The sequence below is a fragment of the Oncorhynchus kisutch genome, linkage group LG17, assembly GCF_002021735.2.
Source record: "Oncorhynchus kisutch isolate 150728-3 linkage group LG17, Okis_V2, whole genome shotgun sequence".
In the NCBI taxonomy this organism is placed as follows: Eukaryota; Metazoa; Chordata; class Actinopteri; order Salmoniformes; family Salmonidae; genus Oncorhynchus; species Oncorhynchus kisutch.
Window position 1 is genome coordinate 19,768,259 of NC_034190.2, and position 16,872 is coordinate 19,785,130.

Here is a 16,872-nt window from a genome sequence, read left to right on the forward strand (position 1 = left end):
TCATGTGTGGGGTTGCTTCTCAGCCAAGGGAGTGGGCTCACTCACAATTTTGCCTAAGAACACAACCAAGAATAAAGAATGGTACCAACACATCCTTGGAGAGCAACTTCTCCCAACCATCCAGGAACAGTTTGGTGACGAACAATGCCATTTCCAGCATGATGGATCACCTTGCCACAAGGCAAAAGTGATAACTAAGTGGCTCGGGGAACAAAACATTGATATTTTGGGTCCATGGCCAGGAAACTCCCCAGACCTTAATCCCATTGAGAACTTGTGGTCAATCAAAAACCCACAAATTCTGACAAACTCAAAGCTGCAGTACAGCGCCCTTAACCACTGCGCCACCCGGGAGGCCTGAAAAGTTGTGTTTTATTAAATTAATCATTTGAAATATAATGGTAAATCCTTGTACGCAATATGGATGTTAACATTTTATTTAGAAAAAGCCTTTGTGAAAAATAGGCCTATTTTTTGCCAACATTTATACTCACAAGTACTTGAATACTAACGTCAGTTCGTATATTCGAATAACCGTGCACATCCCTACTATCTAGCTAAATAGGATGACAAAGACCTTGCACTATAGGGAGCACATGGACGGCGTTAGATGGTTGGCTGCTACTTCCTGAACAGAGATAAAATGACCAAGGAATTAAAAATGAAGTAATATACACAACTGATATTTTATTATTTCAGAGTAATTTCCTTTTTCTATTGACATCTACCCAATGTGGAACTGAGAAGACAATGGAATGTTTTCGGCAATTGAACGTTCACTATTTTGGGCTTTGGAATCTCCATTAAAAAGCTATAAAATAATTCTCATGTCATTATTTCAAAACTCATTTAATGTTTTAAATGATCTAATCCGACCTCAAAATGCACCAATCGCTCAACATTAAACCCCACACAAGCTCAAATCCAGAGCAGAGTAGAACTCACCATAGCCACAGCATCACTGGCCAGCACAGTGCCAGCATCCATAACGGTGTAGTATGCTATATTAGTCAGAATGTAGATCACTGTGACGATGGGCATGGAGATCCCTATTGCCAATGGGAGGTTCCTGGTAGGAATGGATAAAAAAAAATTGATAGAACGCTTTATAAAAATACAAGGACAAACTTTGCAGGGAGAGAGAAACCTTGACAGGAATCAGACGGCCAGTGCCAGGCATACTTTCCTTGTCTATATAACAAGAGTCAGACTAAGACGGGTCAAGAGAGGACTGGCAGTGCAGGGCTGGTGGAACACAGGAACGGTACCACCCAACCCTATGCCATACCGGGGTATACAGTAGCGCTATTTCTTTCCAAAAATAAATATAAACATTATGACAGATTGCCTCACCTCTTCGGGTTCTTGATCTCCTCGGTGATGAAGTTGAGTGCGTCCCAGCCCGAGTAGGAGTAGAGCGCAGCGTACAGAGCCAGGGCCATGTCCCCAGGGTTCACTTTAGAACCCTTAAACAAATCCTCAAAGTTCTGCGTCTGGCCTACAGACAGAGGCCAGGGATCACATAATGAATTAGATATAATAGATTAAATAATTGTAATGAATTAAATAATTGAGTTAAATATCATAGCTCTTTTCCTATTTTTCAATGCTCTTTACATTGTAAGGGGGACTCATCTCATCCACTACCAACTTCAAAAAACTCACACTCACACCTGGTCAGCAAGTGAAGCTCTTATCATGAATAGGCCAGCACACTGACATTAGGGACAGGTGGGTTATGTGTCCCTAGCCAGATGACATACTGTACCTTGTCCCAGCTTGATCATCCCAGCAATGATGATGACAATGAGGGCCAGGACCTTGGCTACTGTAGAGACCACCTGGAGAATGGCCCCCCACTTCACCTTCATACAGTTCACACACGTCAGGAGACCTAGAGTGGGAGAGGAGGAAGAGGAATGTAGCAGACCACTCTGTAAGCAACTCCAAAGCAAGTGTTTCAAACCAGGGTTGGTTCAGGTAAATTCCATTTCAAACTGATGTAAACCAATGGCTTAGGAACGATTCATATCAGAATTCTTCACCTGCGGGATCGTCTGAGACCAGACACCCAGACAGCTGATGAAACTGAGGAGTATTTCTATCTGTAATAAAGCCCTTTTTGTGGGGAAGAACATATTCTGATTGGCTAAGCCTGGCTCCCCAGTGGGCATAAATGGGACCCATACCATCCAAAAAATTATACCTTTGACTCATCGATCCGTAAAACATCCTTCCAAGAGTATTGATGATCATCCAGGGATTTTTTGGCAAGCTTGAGTCAACTTTTTGGACGAGATGGGTCCCATTATGTCTGGAGAAAACCAAACACTAGAAAGAACCTCATACCAACAGTCAAGCATGGTGGTGGTAGTCTGATAGTTTGGGGATTCTTTGCTGCCTCAGGACCTGGACAACTTGCCTTATAATAGAAGGAACAATGCATTCTGCTCTGTATCAGAGAATTCTACAGGAAAATGTCAGGTCCTCTGTCTGAGCTGAAGCTGGGGTGCAGCTGGATCATGCAGCAAGACACACAATCAAGTCTACATGAAAATGTATAAAAAGCAATGCATTTTTAGCTTTGGAATGGCCTCGACCTAATCCCAATTGAGTTGTTGTGGCAGGACTTGAAAAGAGCAGTTCATGCTTGAAAACCCACAAATGTCACTGAGTTATAGCAGTTCTGCATACAAGAGTGAGCCAAAATTACAACACAGTGATGTGAGAGACTGATCAACAACTACAGGATACATTTGGTTGCAGTCATCCAGTCACTGCAGTTAAAGGTTGCACAACCAGTTATTGAGTGTAAGGGGGCAATTACTTTTTCACACAGGGGAATTGGGTGTTGCATAACTTTGTTGAATAAATTAAAAAAGTATAAATGTTTTGCTATTTGTAAACTCAAGTTCCCTTTATCTAATAATAGGTTTTGGTTTAGGAGCTGATAATAAAAAAAAAAACGAAAATCAGAAAGGGGGCAAATACATTTTCACGGCACTGTAGTTTGAATAGCGATCCTTATTTTGTCTTCATAAACTGGGTGGTTTGAGCCCTGAACGCTGATTGTAAAACGGCGCCAGAAGAAATGGCAGCAGATTTACGGGCGTCCAACCAATTGTGCTATTATGTTTTGTTTTGCCTTATTTGTAACTTATTTTGTACATAATGTTTCTGCAACCGTATCTTACAGCAAAAAGAGCTTCTGGATATCAGGACTGCGACCACTCACCTCGGGTTAGACAAAGAGCTTCTGGATATCAGGACAGCGACCACTCACCTCGGGTTAGACAAAGAGCTTCTGGATATCAGGACAGCGACCACTCACCTCGGGTTAGACAAAGAGCTTCTGGATATCAGGACAGCGACCACTCACCTCGGGTTAGACAAAGAGCTTCTGGATATCAGGACAGCGACCACTCACCTCGGGTTAGACAAAGAGCTTCTGGATATCAGGACAGCGACCACTCACCTCGGGTTAGACAAAGAGCTTCTGGATATCAGGACAGCGACCACTCACCTCGGGTTAGACAAAGAGCTTCTGGATATCAGGACAGCGACCACTCACCTCGGGTTAGACAAAGAGCTTCTGGATATCAGGACAGCGACCACTCACCTCGGGTTAGACAAAGAGCTTCTGGATATCAGGACAGCGACCACTCACCTCGGGTTAGACAAAGAGCTTCTGGATATCAGGACAGCGACCACTCACCTCGGGTTAGACAAAGAGCTTCTGGATATCAGGACAGCGACCACTCACCTCGGGTTAGACAAAGAGCTTCTGGATATCAGGACAGCGACCACTCACCTCGGGTTAGACAAAGAGCTTCTGGATATCAGGACAGCGACCACTCACCTCGGGTTAGACAAAGAGCTTCTGGATATCAGGACAGCGACCACTCACCTCGGGTTAGACAAAGAGCTTCTGGATATCAGGACAGCGACCACTCACCTCGGGTTAGACAAAGAGCTTCTGGATATCAGGACAGCGACCACTCACCTCGGGTTAGACAAAGAGCTTCTGGATATCAGGACAGCGACCACTCACCTCGGGTTAGACAAAGAGCTTCTGGATATCAGGACAGCGACCACTCACCTCGGGTTAGACAAAGAGCTTCTGGATATCAGGACAGCGACCACTCACCTCGGGTTAGACAAAGAGCTTCTGGATATCAGGACAGCGACCACTCACCTCGGGTTAGACAAAGAGCTTCTGGATATCAGGACAGCGACCACTCACCTCGGGTTAGACAAAGAGCTTCTGGATATCAGGACAGCGACCACTCACCTCGGGTTAGACAAAGAGCTTCTGGATATCAGGACAGCGACCACTCACCTCGGGTTAGACAAAGAGCTTCTGGATATCAGGACAGCGACCACTCACCTCGGGTTAGACAAAGAGCTTCTGGGTATCAGGACAGCGACCACTCACCTCGGGTTAGACAAAGAGCTTCTGGGTATCAGGACAGCGATCACTCACCTCGGGTTAGACAAAGAGCTTCTGGGTATCAGGACAGCGACCACTCACCTCGGGTTAGACAAAGAGCTTCTGGATATCAGGACAGCGACCACTCACCTCGGGTTAGACAAAGAGCTTCTGGATATCAGGACAGCGACCACTCACCTCGGGTTAGACAAAGAGCTTCTGGATATCAGGACAGCGACCACTCACCTCGGGTTAGACAAAGAGCTTCTGGATATCAGGACAGCGACCACTCACCTCGGGTTAGACAAAGAGCTTCTGGATATCAGGACAGCGACCACTCACCTCGGGTTAGACAAAGAGCTTCTGGATATCAGGACAGCGACCACTCACCTCGGGTTAGACAAAGAGCTTCTGGGTATCAGGACAGCGACCACTCACCTCGGGTTAGACAAAGAGCTTCTGGGTATCAGGACAGCGACCACTCACCTCGGGTTAGACAAAGAGCTTCTGGATATCAGGACAGCGACCACTCACCTCGGGTTAGACAAAGAGCTTCTGGATATCAGGACAGCGACCACTCACCTCGGGTTAGACAAAGAGCTTCTGGATATCAGGACAGCGACCACTCACCTCGGGTTAGACAAAGAGCTTCTGGGTATCAGGACAGCGACCACTCACCTCGGGTTAGACAAAGAGCTTCTGGGTATCAGGACAGCGATCACTCACCTCGGGTTAGACAAAGAGCTTCTGGATATCAGGACAGCGACCACTCACCTCGGGTTAGACAAAGAGCTTCTGGATATCAGGACAGCGACCACTCACCTCGGGTTAGACAAAGAGCTTCTGGATATCAGGACAGCGACCACTCACCTCGGGTTAGACAAAGAGCTTCTGGGTATCAGGACAGCGACCACTCACCTCGGGTTAGACAAAGAGCTTCTGGGTATCAGGACAGCGACCACTCACCTCGGGTTAGACAAAGAGCTTCTGGGTATCAGGACAGCGACCACTCACCTCGGGTTAGACAAAGAGCTTCTGGGTATCAGGACAGCGACCACTCACCTCGGGTTAGACAAAGAGCTTCTGGATATCAGGACAGCGACCACTCACCTCGGGTTAGACAAAGAGCTTCTGGATATGAGGACAGCGACCACTCACCTCGGGTTAGACAAAGAGCTTCTGGGTATCAGGACAGCGACCACTCACCTCGGGTTAGACAAAGAGCTTCTGGATATCAGGACAGCGACCACTCACCTCGGGTTAGACAAAGAGCTTCTGGATATCAGGACAGCGACCACTCACCTCGGGTTAGACAAAGAGCTTCTGGATATCAGGACAGCGACCACTCACCTCGGGTTAGACAAAGAGCTTCTGGATATCAGGACAGCGACCACTCACCTCGGGTTAGACAAAGAGCTTCTGGATATCAGGACAGCGACCACTCACCTCGGGTTAGACAAAGAGCTTCTGGATATCAGGACAGCGACCACTCACCTCGGGTTAGACAAAGAGCTTCTGGATATCAGGACAGCGACCACTCACCTCGGGTTAGACAAAGAGCTTCTGGATATCAGGACAGCGACCACTCACCTCGGGTTAGACAAAGAGCTTCTGGATATCAGGACAGCGACCACTCACCTCGGGTTAGACAAAGAGCTTCTGGATATCAGGACAGCGACCACTCACCTCGGGTTAGACAAAGAGCTTCTGGATATCAGGACAGCGACCACTCACCTCGGGTTAGACAAAGAGCTTCTGGATATCAGGACAGCGACCACTCACCTCGGGTTAGACAAAGAGCTTCTGGATATCAGGACAGCGACCACTCACCTCGGGTTAGACAAAGAGCTTCTGGATATCAGGACAGCGACCACTCACCTCGGGTTAGACAAAGAGCTTCTGGATATCAGGACAGCGACCACTCACCTCGGGTTAGACAAAGAGCTTCTGGATATCAGGACAGCGACCACTCCCCTCGGGTTAGACAAAGAGCTTCTGGATATCAGGACAGCGACCACTCACCTCGGGTTAGACAAAGAGCTTCTGGATATCAGGACAGCGACCACTCACCTCGGGTTAGACAAAGAGCTTCTGGATATCAGGACAGCGACCACTCACCTCGGGTTAGACAAAGAGCTTCTGGATATCAGGACAGCGACCACTCACCTCGGGTTAGACAAAGAGCTTCTGGATATCAGGACAGCGACCACTCACCTCGGGTTAGACAAAGAGCTTCTGGATATCAGGACAGCGACCACTCACCTCGGGTTAGACAAAGAGCTTCTGGATATCAGGACAGCGACCACTCACCTCGGGTTAGACAAAGAGCTTCTGGATATCAGGACAGCGACCACTCACCTCGGGTTAGACAAAGAGCTTCTGGATATCAGGACAGCGACCACTCACCTCGGGTTAGACAAAGAGCTTCTGGATATCAGGACAGCGACCACTCACCTCGGGTTAGACAAAGAGCTTCTGGATATCAGGACAGCGACCACTCACCTCGGGTTAGACAAAGAGCTTCTGGATATCAGGACAGCGACCACTCACCTCGGGTTAGACAAAGAGCTTCTGGATATCAGGACAGCGACCACTCACCTCGGGTTAGACAAAGAGCTTCTGGATATCAGGACAGCGACCACTCACCTCGGGTTAGACAAAGAGCTTCTGGGTATCAGGACAGCGACCACTCACCTCGGGTTAGACAAAGAGCTTCTGGGTATCAGGACAGCGACCACTCACCTCGGGTTAGACAAAGAGCTTCTGGATATCAGGACAGCGACCACTCACCTCGGGTTAGACAAAGAGCTTCTGGATATCAGGACAGCGACCACTCACCTCGGGTTAGACAAAGAGCTTCTGGATATCAGGACAGCGACCACTCACCTCGGGTTAGACAAAGAGCTTCTGGGTATCAGGACAGCGATCACTCACCTCGGGTTAGACAAAGAGCTTCTGGATATCAGGACAGCGACCACTCACCTCGGGTTAGACAAAGAGCTTCTGGATATCAGGACAGCGACCACTCACCTCGGGTTAGACAAAGAGCTTCTGGATATCAGGACAGCGACCACTCACCTCGGGTTAGACAAAGAGCTTCTGGATATCAGGACAGCGACCACTCACCTCGGGTTAGACAAAGAGCTTCTGGGTATCAGGACAGCGACCACTCACCTCGGGTTAGACAAAGAGCTTCTGGGTATCAGGACAGCGACCACTCACCTCGGGTTAGACAAAGAGCTTCTGGGTATCAGGACAGCGATCACTCACCTCGGGTTAGACAAAGAGCTTCTGGGTATCAGGACAGCGACCACTCACCTCGGGTTAGACAAAGAGCTTCTGGATATCAGGACAGCGACCACTCACCTCGGGTTAGACAAAGAGCTTCTGGATATCAGGACAGCGACCACTCACCTCGGGTTAGACAAAGAGCTTCTGGATATCAGGACAGCGACCACTCACCTCGGGTTAGACAAAGAGCTTCTGGATATCAGGACAGCGACCACTCACCTCGGGTTAGACAAAGAGCTTCTGGATATCAGGACAGCGACCACTCACCTCGGGTTAGACAAAGAGCTTCTGGATATCAGGACAGCGACCACTCACCTCGGGTTAGACAAAGAGCTTCTGGATATCAGGACAGCGACCACTCACCTCGGGTTAGACAAAGAGCTTCTGGGTATCAGGACAGCGACCACTCACCTCGGGTTAGACAAACAGCTTCTGGATATCAGGACAGCGACCACTCACCTCGGGTTAGACAAAGAGCTTCTGGATATCAGGACAGCGACCACTCACCTCGGGTTAGACAAAGAGCTTCTGGATATCAGGACAGCGATCACTCACCTCGGGTTAGACAAAGAGCTTCTGGATATCAGGACAGCGACCACTCACCTCGGATTAGACAAAGAGCTTCTGGATATCAGGACAGCGACCACTCACCTCAGGTTAGACAAAGAGCTTCTGGATATCAGGACAGCGACCACTCACCTCGGGTTAGACAAAGAGCTTCTGGATATCAGGACAGCGACCACTCTCCTCGGGTTAGACAAAGAGCTTCTGGATATCAGGACAGCGACCACTCACCTCGGGTTAGACAAAGAGCTTCTGGATATCAGGACAGCGACCACTCACCTCGGGTTAGACAAAGAGCTTCTGGATATCAGGACAGCGACCACTCACCTCGGGTTAGACAAAGAGCTTCTGGATATCAGGACAGCGACCACTCACCTCGGGTTAGACAAAGAGCTTCTGGATATCAGGACAGCGACCACTCACCTCGGGTTAGACAAAGAGCTTCTGGATATCAGGACAGCGACCACTCACCTCGGGTTAGACAAAGAGCTTCTGGATATCAGGACAGCGACCACTCACCTCGGGTTAGACAAAGAGCTTCTGGATATCAGGACAGCGACCACTCACCTCGGGTTAGACAAAGAGCTTCTGGATATCAGGACAGCGACCACTCACCTCGGGTTAGACAAAGAGCTTCTGGATATCAGGACAGCGACCACTCACCTCGGGTTAGACAAAGAGCTTCTGGATATCAGGACAGTGACCACTCACCTCGGATTTGACAAAGATTTTTTCTTCAACAAACAAGACATTCTCCAAACACCCCACAGAGCCGACATCCACGTTATTTGCAAGAGGAAGCGACGCAGGTACAGAGGACAAAGAGCCGGATGCCTGGTCAGGACCCGGAGAAGGCGACTGGGAAAGCTGCCGTTACCGCCAATACTACTCGCCAACGTGCAATCATTGGACAATAAACTAGACGAGGTACGATCACGAATATCCTACCAATGGGACATCAAAAACTGTAATATCCTATGTTTCACGGAATCGTGGCTGAATGACGACCTGGATATTCAGCTAGCGGGACACACGCTGCACCGGCAGGATAGAACAGCACACGGGGGGGGGGGGGGGAGTGCGGTCTGTGCATATTTGTAAACAGCTGGTGCACGAAATCTAAGGAAATCTCTAGATTTTGCTTGCCTGAAGTAGAGTATATTGTCTGAAATTGCAGGCCACACTACTTGCCTAGAGAGTTCTCAGCTATACTTTTCGTGGCTGTTTATTTACCACCACAGACACATGATGGCACTAAGACCGCACTCAGTCAGCTGTATAAGGAAATAAGCAAACAGGAAACCACTCAACCAGAGGCGGCGCTCCTGGTGGCCGGAGAGTTTAATGCAGGGAAACTTAAATCAGTTCTACTAAATTACCATCAACATGTTAAATGTGCAACTAGAGGGAAAACAATTCTAGATCACCTGAACTCCACAAAGACGTGTACAAAGCTCTCCCTCCATTTGGTAAATCCGACCACAACTCTATCCTCCTGATTCCTGCTTACAAGCGAAAATTAAAGCAGGAAGCACCAGTGACTCGGTCTATAAAAAGTGGTCATATGAAGCAGATGCTAAACTACAGGACTGTTTTGCTATCACAGACTGGAGCATGTTCTGGGATTCTTCGATGGCATTGAGGAGTAAACCACATCAGTCACTGGCTATATCAATAAGTGCATCGAGGATGTCGTCCCCACAGTGACTGTACGTACATACCCCAACCAGAAGCCATGGATTACATGCAACATTCGCACTGACCTAAAGGGTAGAGCTGCCGCATTCAAGGTGCAGGACTCTAACCTGGAAGCTTCCAAGAAATCCTGCTATGCCCTGCGACAAACTATCAAACAGGCAAAGCGTCAATACAGGGCTAAGATTGAATCATCCTACACAGGCTCCGATGCTTGTCTTATGTGGCAGGGCTTGCAAACTATTACAAACTACAAAGGGATGCACAGTCGCGAGCTGCCCAGTGACACGAGCCTACCTGATTAGCTAAATCACTTCTATGCTCACTTCGAGGCAAGCAACGCTCAGGCATGCATGAGAGCATCAGCTGTTCCGGATGACTGTGTGATCACACTCCATAGCCGACGTGAGTAAGACCTTTAAACAGGTCAACATACACATGGCTGCGGGGCCAGATGGATTACCAGGACATGTGCTCCGGGCATGTGCTGAGCAACTGGCAGGTGTCTTCACTGACATTTTCTGTAGCCATGAAGTGCTTTCAAAGGTTGGTAATTTCCCACAACACCATTATCCCAGAAACCCTAGACGCCCCCATTCTCATCGACGGGGTTGTAGTGGAGCAGGTTGAGAGCTTCAAGTTCCTCGGTGTCCACATCAACAACAAACTAGAATGGTCCAAACACACCAAGACAGTCGTGAAGAGGGCACAAGGCCACTTCCCCCTCAGGAAACTAGAAAGATTTGGCATGGGTCCTGAGATCCTCAAAAGGTTCTACAGCTGCAACATCGAGAGCATCACTGCCTGGTACGGCAACTGCTCGGCCTCTGACCGCAAGGCACTACAGAAGGTAGTGCGTACCGCCCAGTACATCATTGGGGCTAAGCTGCCTGCCATCCAGGAACTCTACACCAGGCAGTGTCAGAGGAAGGCCCTAAAAATTGTCAGAGACCCCAGCCATAGACTGTTCTCTCTACTACCGCATGGCAAGCGGTGCCGGAGTGCCAAGTCTAGGACAAAAAGGCTTCTCAACAGTTTTTACCCCCAAGCCATAGGATTCCTGAACAGGTAATCAAATGGCTACCCGGACTATTTGCATTGTGTGCTTCCCCTCCTCTTAAGCTGCTGCCACTCTCTGTTTATCATATATGCATAGTCACTTTAACTATACATTCATGTACATACTACCTCAATTGGGCCGACCAACCAGTGCTCCAGCACATTGGCTAACTGGGTTATCTGCATGGTGTCCCAACCACCACTCACTCTTTTACGCTACTGCTTCTCTGTTCATCATATATGCATAGTCACTTTAACCATGCCTACATGTACATACTACCTCAATCAGCCTGACTAACCGATGTCTATGTAGCCTCGCTACTGTATATAGCCTGTCTTTTTACTGTTTTATTTCTTTACTTAACTATTGTTCACCTAATACCTTTTTTGCACTATTGGTTCGAGCCTGTAAGTAAGCATTTCACTGTAAGGTCTACACCTGTTGTATTCGGTGCACGTGACAAATAAACTTTGATTTGATTGGCTGACAGCCGTGGTATATGAGATTATATACCACGGGTATGACAAAACATTTATTTTTACTGCTTCAATTACGTTGGTAACCAGTTTATAATAGCAATAAGGCACCTCAAGGGTTTGTGATATATCTCTAAAATACCACGGCTAAGGGCTGTGTCCAGACACTCCACGTTACATTGTGCATGGTAACAGCCCTAAGCCATAGTACATTGGCCATTTACCACACCCCCTCGGTCCTTATTATTTAACTATACTAATGGTACTTAGAGTGCTAACAGCTGCTAACACATGAAGCAGGAATGTGGCTTTGGTCACATCACACCAAAGGCTAACAGAAGGATCTTGCAAACTGAAAAGTTGCAAATCTTATGTTGAAGAGAGTTCAAAATGTTTGTGATTTTGATTCGATTTTTGGGGGGGGGGGGTTTTGAAGAGAGTTAGATCTTACTACACATTTTATTTTTTTAAGAGACAACCTCTGGAAATAGATTATCTATATACACACACAACTGCTAAATCATTGGAATCATTAGTTTCAACAAGGACCTAATGTTGCTAGTCAGTGTGTTTCTGCTTCAGGGAGAATTTCTACAATGGCGTCACACAACAACCAAATGCTTCCATGACATGTTTGTGTTCTGTTGTCATGGCCTTTGGCATTTATGTACATCAAGCCCTGCGTTTTGGCAACATGGATTCCTTAGCATTTAGTGGAACAATTATACCTATGTCTTTTCAGAAACATGAGTAGCATACACTGTTACCGTTGCAATATTAAAATGACATTTAAAATCCCCCACAAATAACTGAGCAGGTTCTCAGTTAGCTACTAAGATGTTACCAGGTTGCTTCTGGATAGACCTTGGCCTCCTACACTAACCAGAGAATCAGCATTCCTTTACTCGTATTTCATGAAGGATTGTGTGAGTCTCCCCAAACCCATAAAGATAACAAGCATGTACAGTTGGCCTAATTCTTGAGGGGATTCAACTAAATGCCAAGTCAGGCTGTTCTTTTATTACAGCTCCCTCTCTGACTCAACATAACCCCTTTTGAGGCTCCTACACATTTGTCTGACAAAGCACACTTTTTTTTTACCTTGAGTGGCTCAGCTCCAACTGAAAAAGACATGCACACACACATTCATATCCCCCTGGCAACTTCAGAGCTGACACAGGATGAGAAAAACAAAGAGAACACAAGTGCACTTTAAAGCCAGACCCAGTTGAGACCCAGATACATAATTTGTATTCATGCAATATCACACTGTCTGAGAGACAAAAAATCCCCAGGGAAGACGTCATGTGTTCGATCAGAGTTCTTTAGTGGCAGCTGGGCCAGCCACCCTTTGATCAGTCAGTATCAGACAGCTGATGTTCTCGTTTGCATGTAGCCAACAAGCATGTAGGCTACTCTACAGTATTGTAACATTTTAAATGTACAAGTGGGATCAGCTTTGGACGTTAAGGCAGTCAAATGGAATTCTAATTTACAATAAGAGGCAGCAAAAAAAGGCAGCCTACATTTGTCTTATGGGTATGAAGACATACCCAAATCTAACAGCCTGTAGCCCAGACACAGAACCAAGGATATGCATATTCTTGGTACCATTTGAAAGAAAACTCTGAAGTTTGTGTAAATGTGAATAACACAATAGACCTGGTTTAGATAAAACAATGAAAAAATATATATGTTTTTTTATATCATCTTTAAAATGAACAAGATAAAACAAACATTCAGATAGGATGATGGGGACAATTTCAGTGAAAAATATAAGAGGGCAACAGTACTTGTGCAAAGTTTCAGAATGATAACTTCCAAAATTTGCACTACATGACATTTATCATGAAGTCACCCAGGTGTCCCACACAAGTATAACTATATACAAAATACCAAAATGGTATTTATATAGCCCCAGCCTAAAACCCCAAACAGCAAGCATTGCAGGTGTAGAAGCAAGGTGGCTAGGAAAAACTCCCTAGAAAGGCAAAAATCTAGGAAGAAACCTAGAGGGACCAGGCTATGAGGGGTGGCCAGTCCTCTTCTGGCTGTGCCAGGTGGAGATCACAGTGATTGTAGAGGGTGCAACAGGACAGCACCTCAAGAGTAAAAACAGTTTAGGGTTCCATAGCCGCAGACAGAACAGTTGAAACTGGAACAGCAGCAAGACCGGCTGGACTGGGGACAGCAAGGAGTCATCATGGCAGGTAGTCCTGAAGCATGGTCCAAGGGCTCAGGTCCTCCGAGAGAAAGAAAGAGCAGACTTAAATTCACACAAGACACCGGATAAGACAGGAAAAGTACTCCAGATATAGCATACTGACCCTAGCCCCCACCCACTTTGCCAAAACTCTAGACAATATTCTGCTGCTGATGCCAGATGCCATAGCAGTCTCTTTCTGATGTAAAGCAGAGGGTCACTGAGCATGTGATGGGAGACTTCATCTTGCAAACACAGCAACACCTTCATGCTGTGCCCTTTTGGCCCATCCATGTCTGCACAAATATATTTGGGCAGATGAACACTTGTGGCAGGAGCAGAAGGGACAGGGCTTGGTGCAGTGGTGCTGTAGCCAGCAAGGTCCTTGATGCTCCCTCTAATGTAGACTGATTGGAGGAAGCAGGCTGGCTGTGTTGAGATGTATGGGTTTGCATTCTACACCATATATATACACTCCAACCACATGACTCCACATATATATATATAGCTAAAAAAAATAAAGGGAACTCTTAAACACCACAACATAACTCCAAGTCACACTTCTGTGAACTCAAACTGCCCACTTAGGAAGCAACACTGATTGACAATAAATTTCACATGCTGTTGTGCAAATGGAATAGACAGGGAGAAATTATAGGCAATTAGCAAGACACCCCCAATAAAGGAGTGGTTCTGCAGGTGGTGACCACAGACCACTTCTCAGTTCCTATGCTTCCTGGCTGATGTTTTCGTCACTTTTGAATGCTGGCGGTGCTTTCACTCTAGTGGTAGCATGAGACGGAGTCCACAACCCACACAAGTGGCTCAGGTAGTGCAGCTCATCCAGGATGGCACATCAATGCGAGCTGTGGCAAGAAGGTTTGCTGTGTCTGTCATCGTAGTGTCCAGAGCATGGAGGCGCTACTAGGAGACAGGCCAGTACTTCAGGAGACCGTAGGAGGGCAACAACCCAGCAGCAGGACCGCTACCTCTGCCTTTGTGCAAGGAGGAGCAGTGCCAGAGCCCTGCAAAATGACCTCCAGCAGGCCACAAATGTGCATGTGTCTGCTCAAAGTTCTGCTGCCTGTAACATTCTCCAGCATGACCGGTTTGGCGGTGGGTCAGTCATGGTGTGGGGTGGCATTTCTTTGGGGGGCCGCACAGCCCTCCATGTGCTCGCCAGAGGTAGCCTGACTGCCATTAGGTACTGAGATGAGATCCTCAGACCCCTTGTGAGACCATAAGCTGGTGCGGTTGGCCCTGGGTTCCTCCTAATGCAAGACAATGCTAGACCTCATGTGGTTGGAGTGTGTCAGCAGTTCCTGCAAGAGGAAGGCATTAATGCTATGGACTGGCCCGCCCGTTCCCCAGACCGGAATCCAATTGAGCACATCTGGGACATCATGTCTCGCTCCATCCACCAACTCCACCACAGACTGTCCAGGAGTTGGCAGATGCTTTAGTCCAGGTCTGGCAGGAGATCCCTCAGGAGACCATCCACCACCTCATAAGTAGCATGCCCAGGCTTTGTAGGGAGGTCATACAGGCACGTGGAGGCCACACACACTACTGAGCCTTATTTTAAGGACATTACATCAAAGTTGGATCAGCCTGTAGTGTGGTTTTCCACTTTAATTTTGATTGTGACTCCAAATCCAGACCTCCATGGGTTGATAAATTTGATTTCCATTGATAATTTGTGTGATTTTGTTGTCAGCACATTCAACTATGTAAAGAAAAAAGTATTTAAGAATATTTCATTCAGAGCTAGGACGTGTTATTTTAGTGTTCCCTTTATTTTTTTGAGCAGTGATAGATATATCTATCTACATATACACACACAGACATAGGCTATGGTCGTTCTCATACAAACAAACAGACCCTCACTCACAATGACTAGCTAACTTGTACTTTACCCATTTCATTACATCTTTATATATTACAAATAAAATGTAAAAATAACAAATAATATTTTATATTTAATTTCAAACAGCATTAGCATGAGAGCAACTTACCAGTCCAAAACAATGTCCTCTCCGTTCAAAAAAATATGCTTCAGTTTCAGAATCAAAGCAATGGGAGCCTTCAAAAAGCAGATCTGTCTCACATTCACTATCAATTTCCTCTAAAATTGTTTCTACATTCGTATATCTAGTCTTAGAATTAGCTTTCCTTGACTTACTCGCCATGATGTTGGATAAACAGCTGAAGATGCAAGTCACCGAAATACTGCTGTGCGTAATAAGCGTCGCTCCTTCACGGTTGAATTGGCAATGGCGAAAGAACGGTCCTTACGCCAGCATTCAATGGAAAGGTTTTTCTTACAAAGAACCATGGGATATTGCAGTTTACCTCTGCTCATTGGCTATCTACCCAGCTAGATTTCAAGACGATCAGTGGTCATTGGGTTAAAATACAGTCAATCAACGAGACAGTGGTCATATAATTGGGGCACAATGGGCTCGTCACTTGTCTTCCAATCGGTTTTTCCGGGTCAATACGTCCCGCAAAATGACCCATCATGTTTGGTTGTGTTACAAACAAACAGTTAATTGCAAGGAAACCAAACATGACTGGATAAAGGCAGGTCTATTTTACCACGAAATTCAACGAGATAAGCGTTCACAAAATGTTGTGTTAGGCTATAAAAAACATTTTTTAACCGAACAAAAGACCATTCATTGTGTAACAATGAGCCTTGGGATTGCAACCAAAGAAAGATCTTCAAAAGGTAAACGATTTCAATGCAATCTGTGATTTTGTTACGCAAGTGCTGGTTGAATAAGTAGTTTGATATGGGGGTCTGTGCTCAGATAATCGCAGCGTATTCTTTCGCAATATTTTTATATTTTTTATATGACAACGCAGTTGGATTAGCAAGATTCTAGGATTTTGAAGCATGTGAGACAATTGTATTTTAAGGAATGTTTAATATGACTATTTGTGGCAAACACCGTATGTGTCGAATTCAAACCCGCATCCGGGATGGGTAGTTCAGAGAGGTTAAAAGACAAAAAAAATGAAATTAAACAATACTACATTACTTCTTATTAGCAATACATTTATTGTTTTAGAAACATGAGCATGCTCATCAGTTTGTTTTGTTGGTGTAATTTTAGCAGGAAACTAATATTTTGGCTGGTAAATTTTCCAT

The 16,872-nt window shown here is 46.3% G+C and overlaps 1 protein-coding gene across 2 annotated transcripts in view; it reads right to left on the reverse strand.

Annotated features, from left to right (window-relative positions):
• Window positions 1-16,872, reverse strand: part of LOC109907281 (Y+L amino acid transporter 2-like) — a 32,827-nt gene that overhangs the window by 11,878 nt on the left and 4,077 nt on the right. For both annotated transcript variants that reach the window (XM_020505159.2, XM_031793160.1), the window contains exons 4-6: window positions 1,769-1,894; window positions 1,354-1,498; window positions 946-1,069 (exon numbers count right to left, since the gene is read on the reverse strand). In XM_020505159.2, coding sequence (XP_020360748.1) covers window positions 946-1,069; window positions 1,354-1,498; window positions 1,769-1,894 — 395 coding nt within the window. The remainder of the gene's footprint in view (window positions 1-945; window positions 1,070-1,353; window positions 1,499-1,768; window positions 1,895-16,872) is intronic.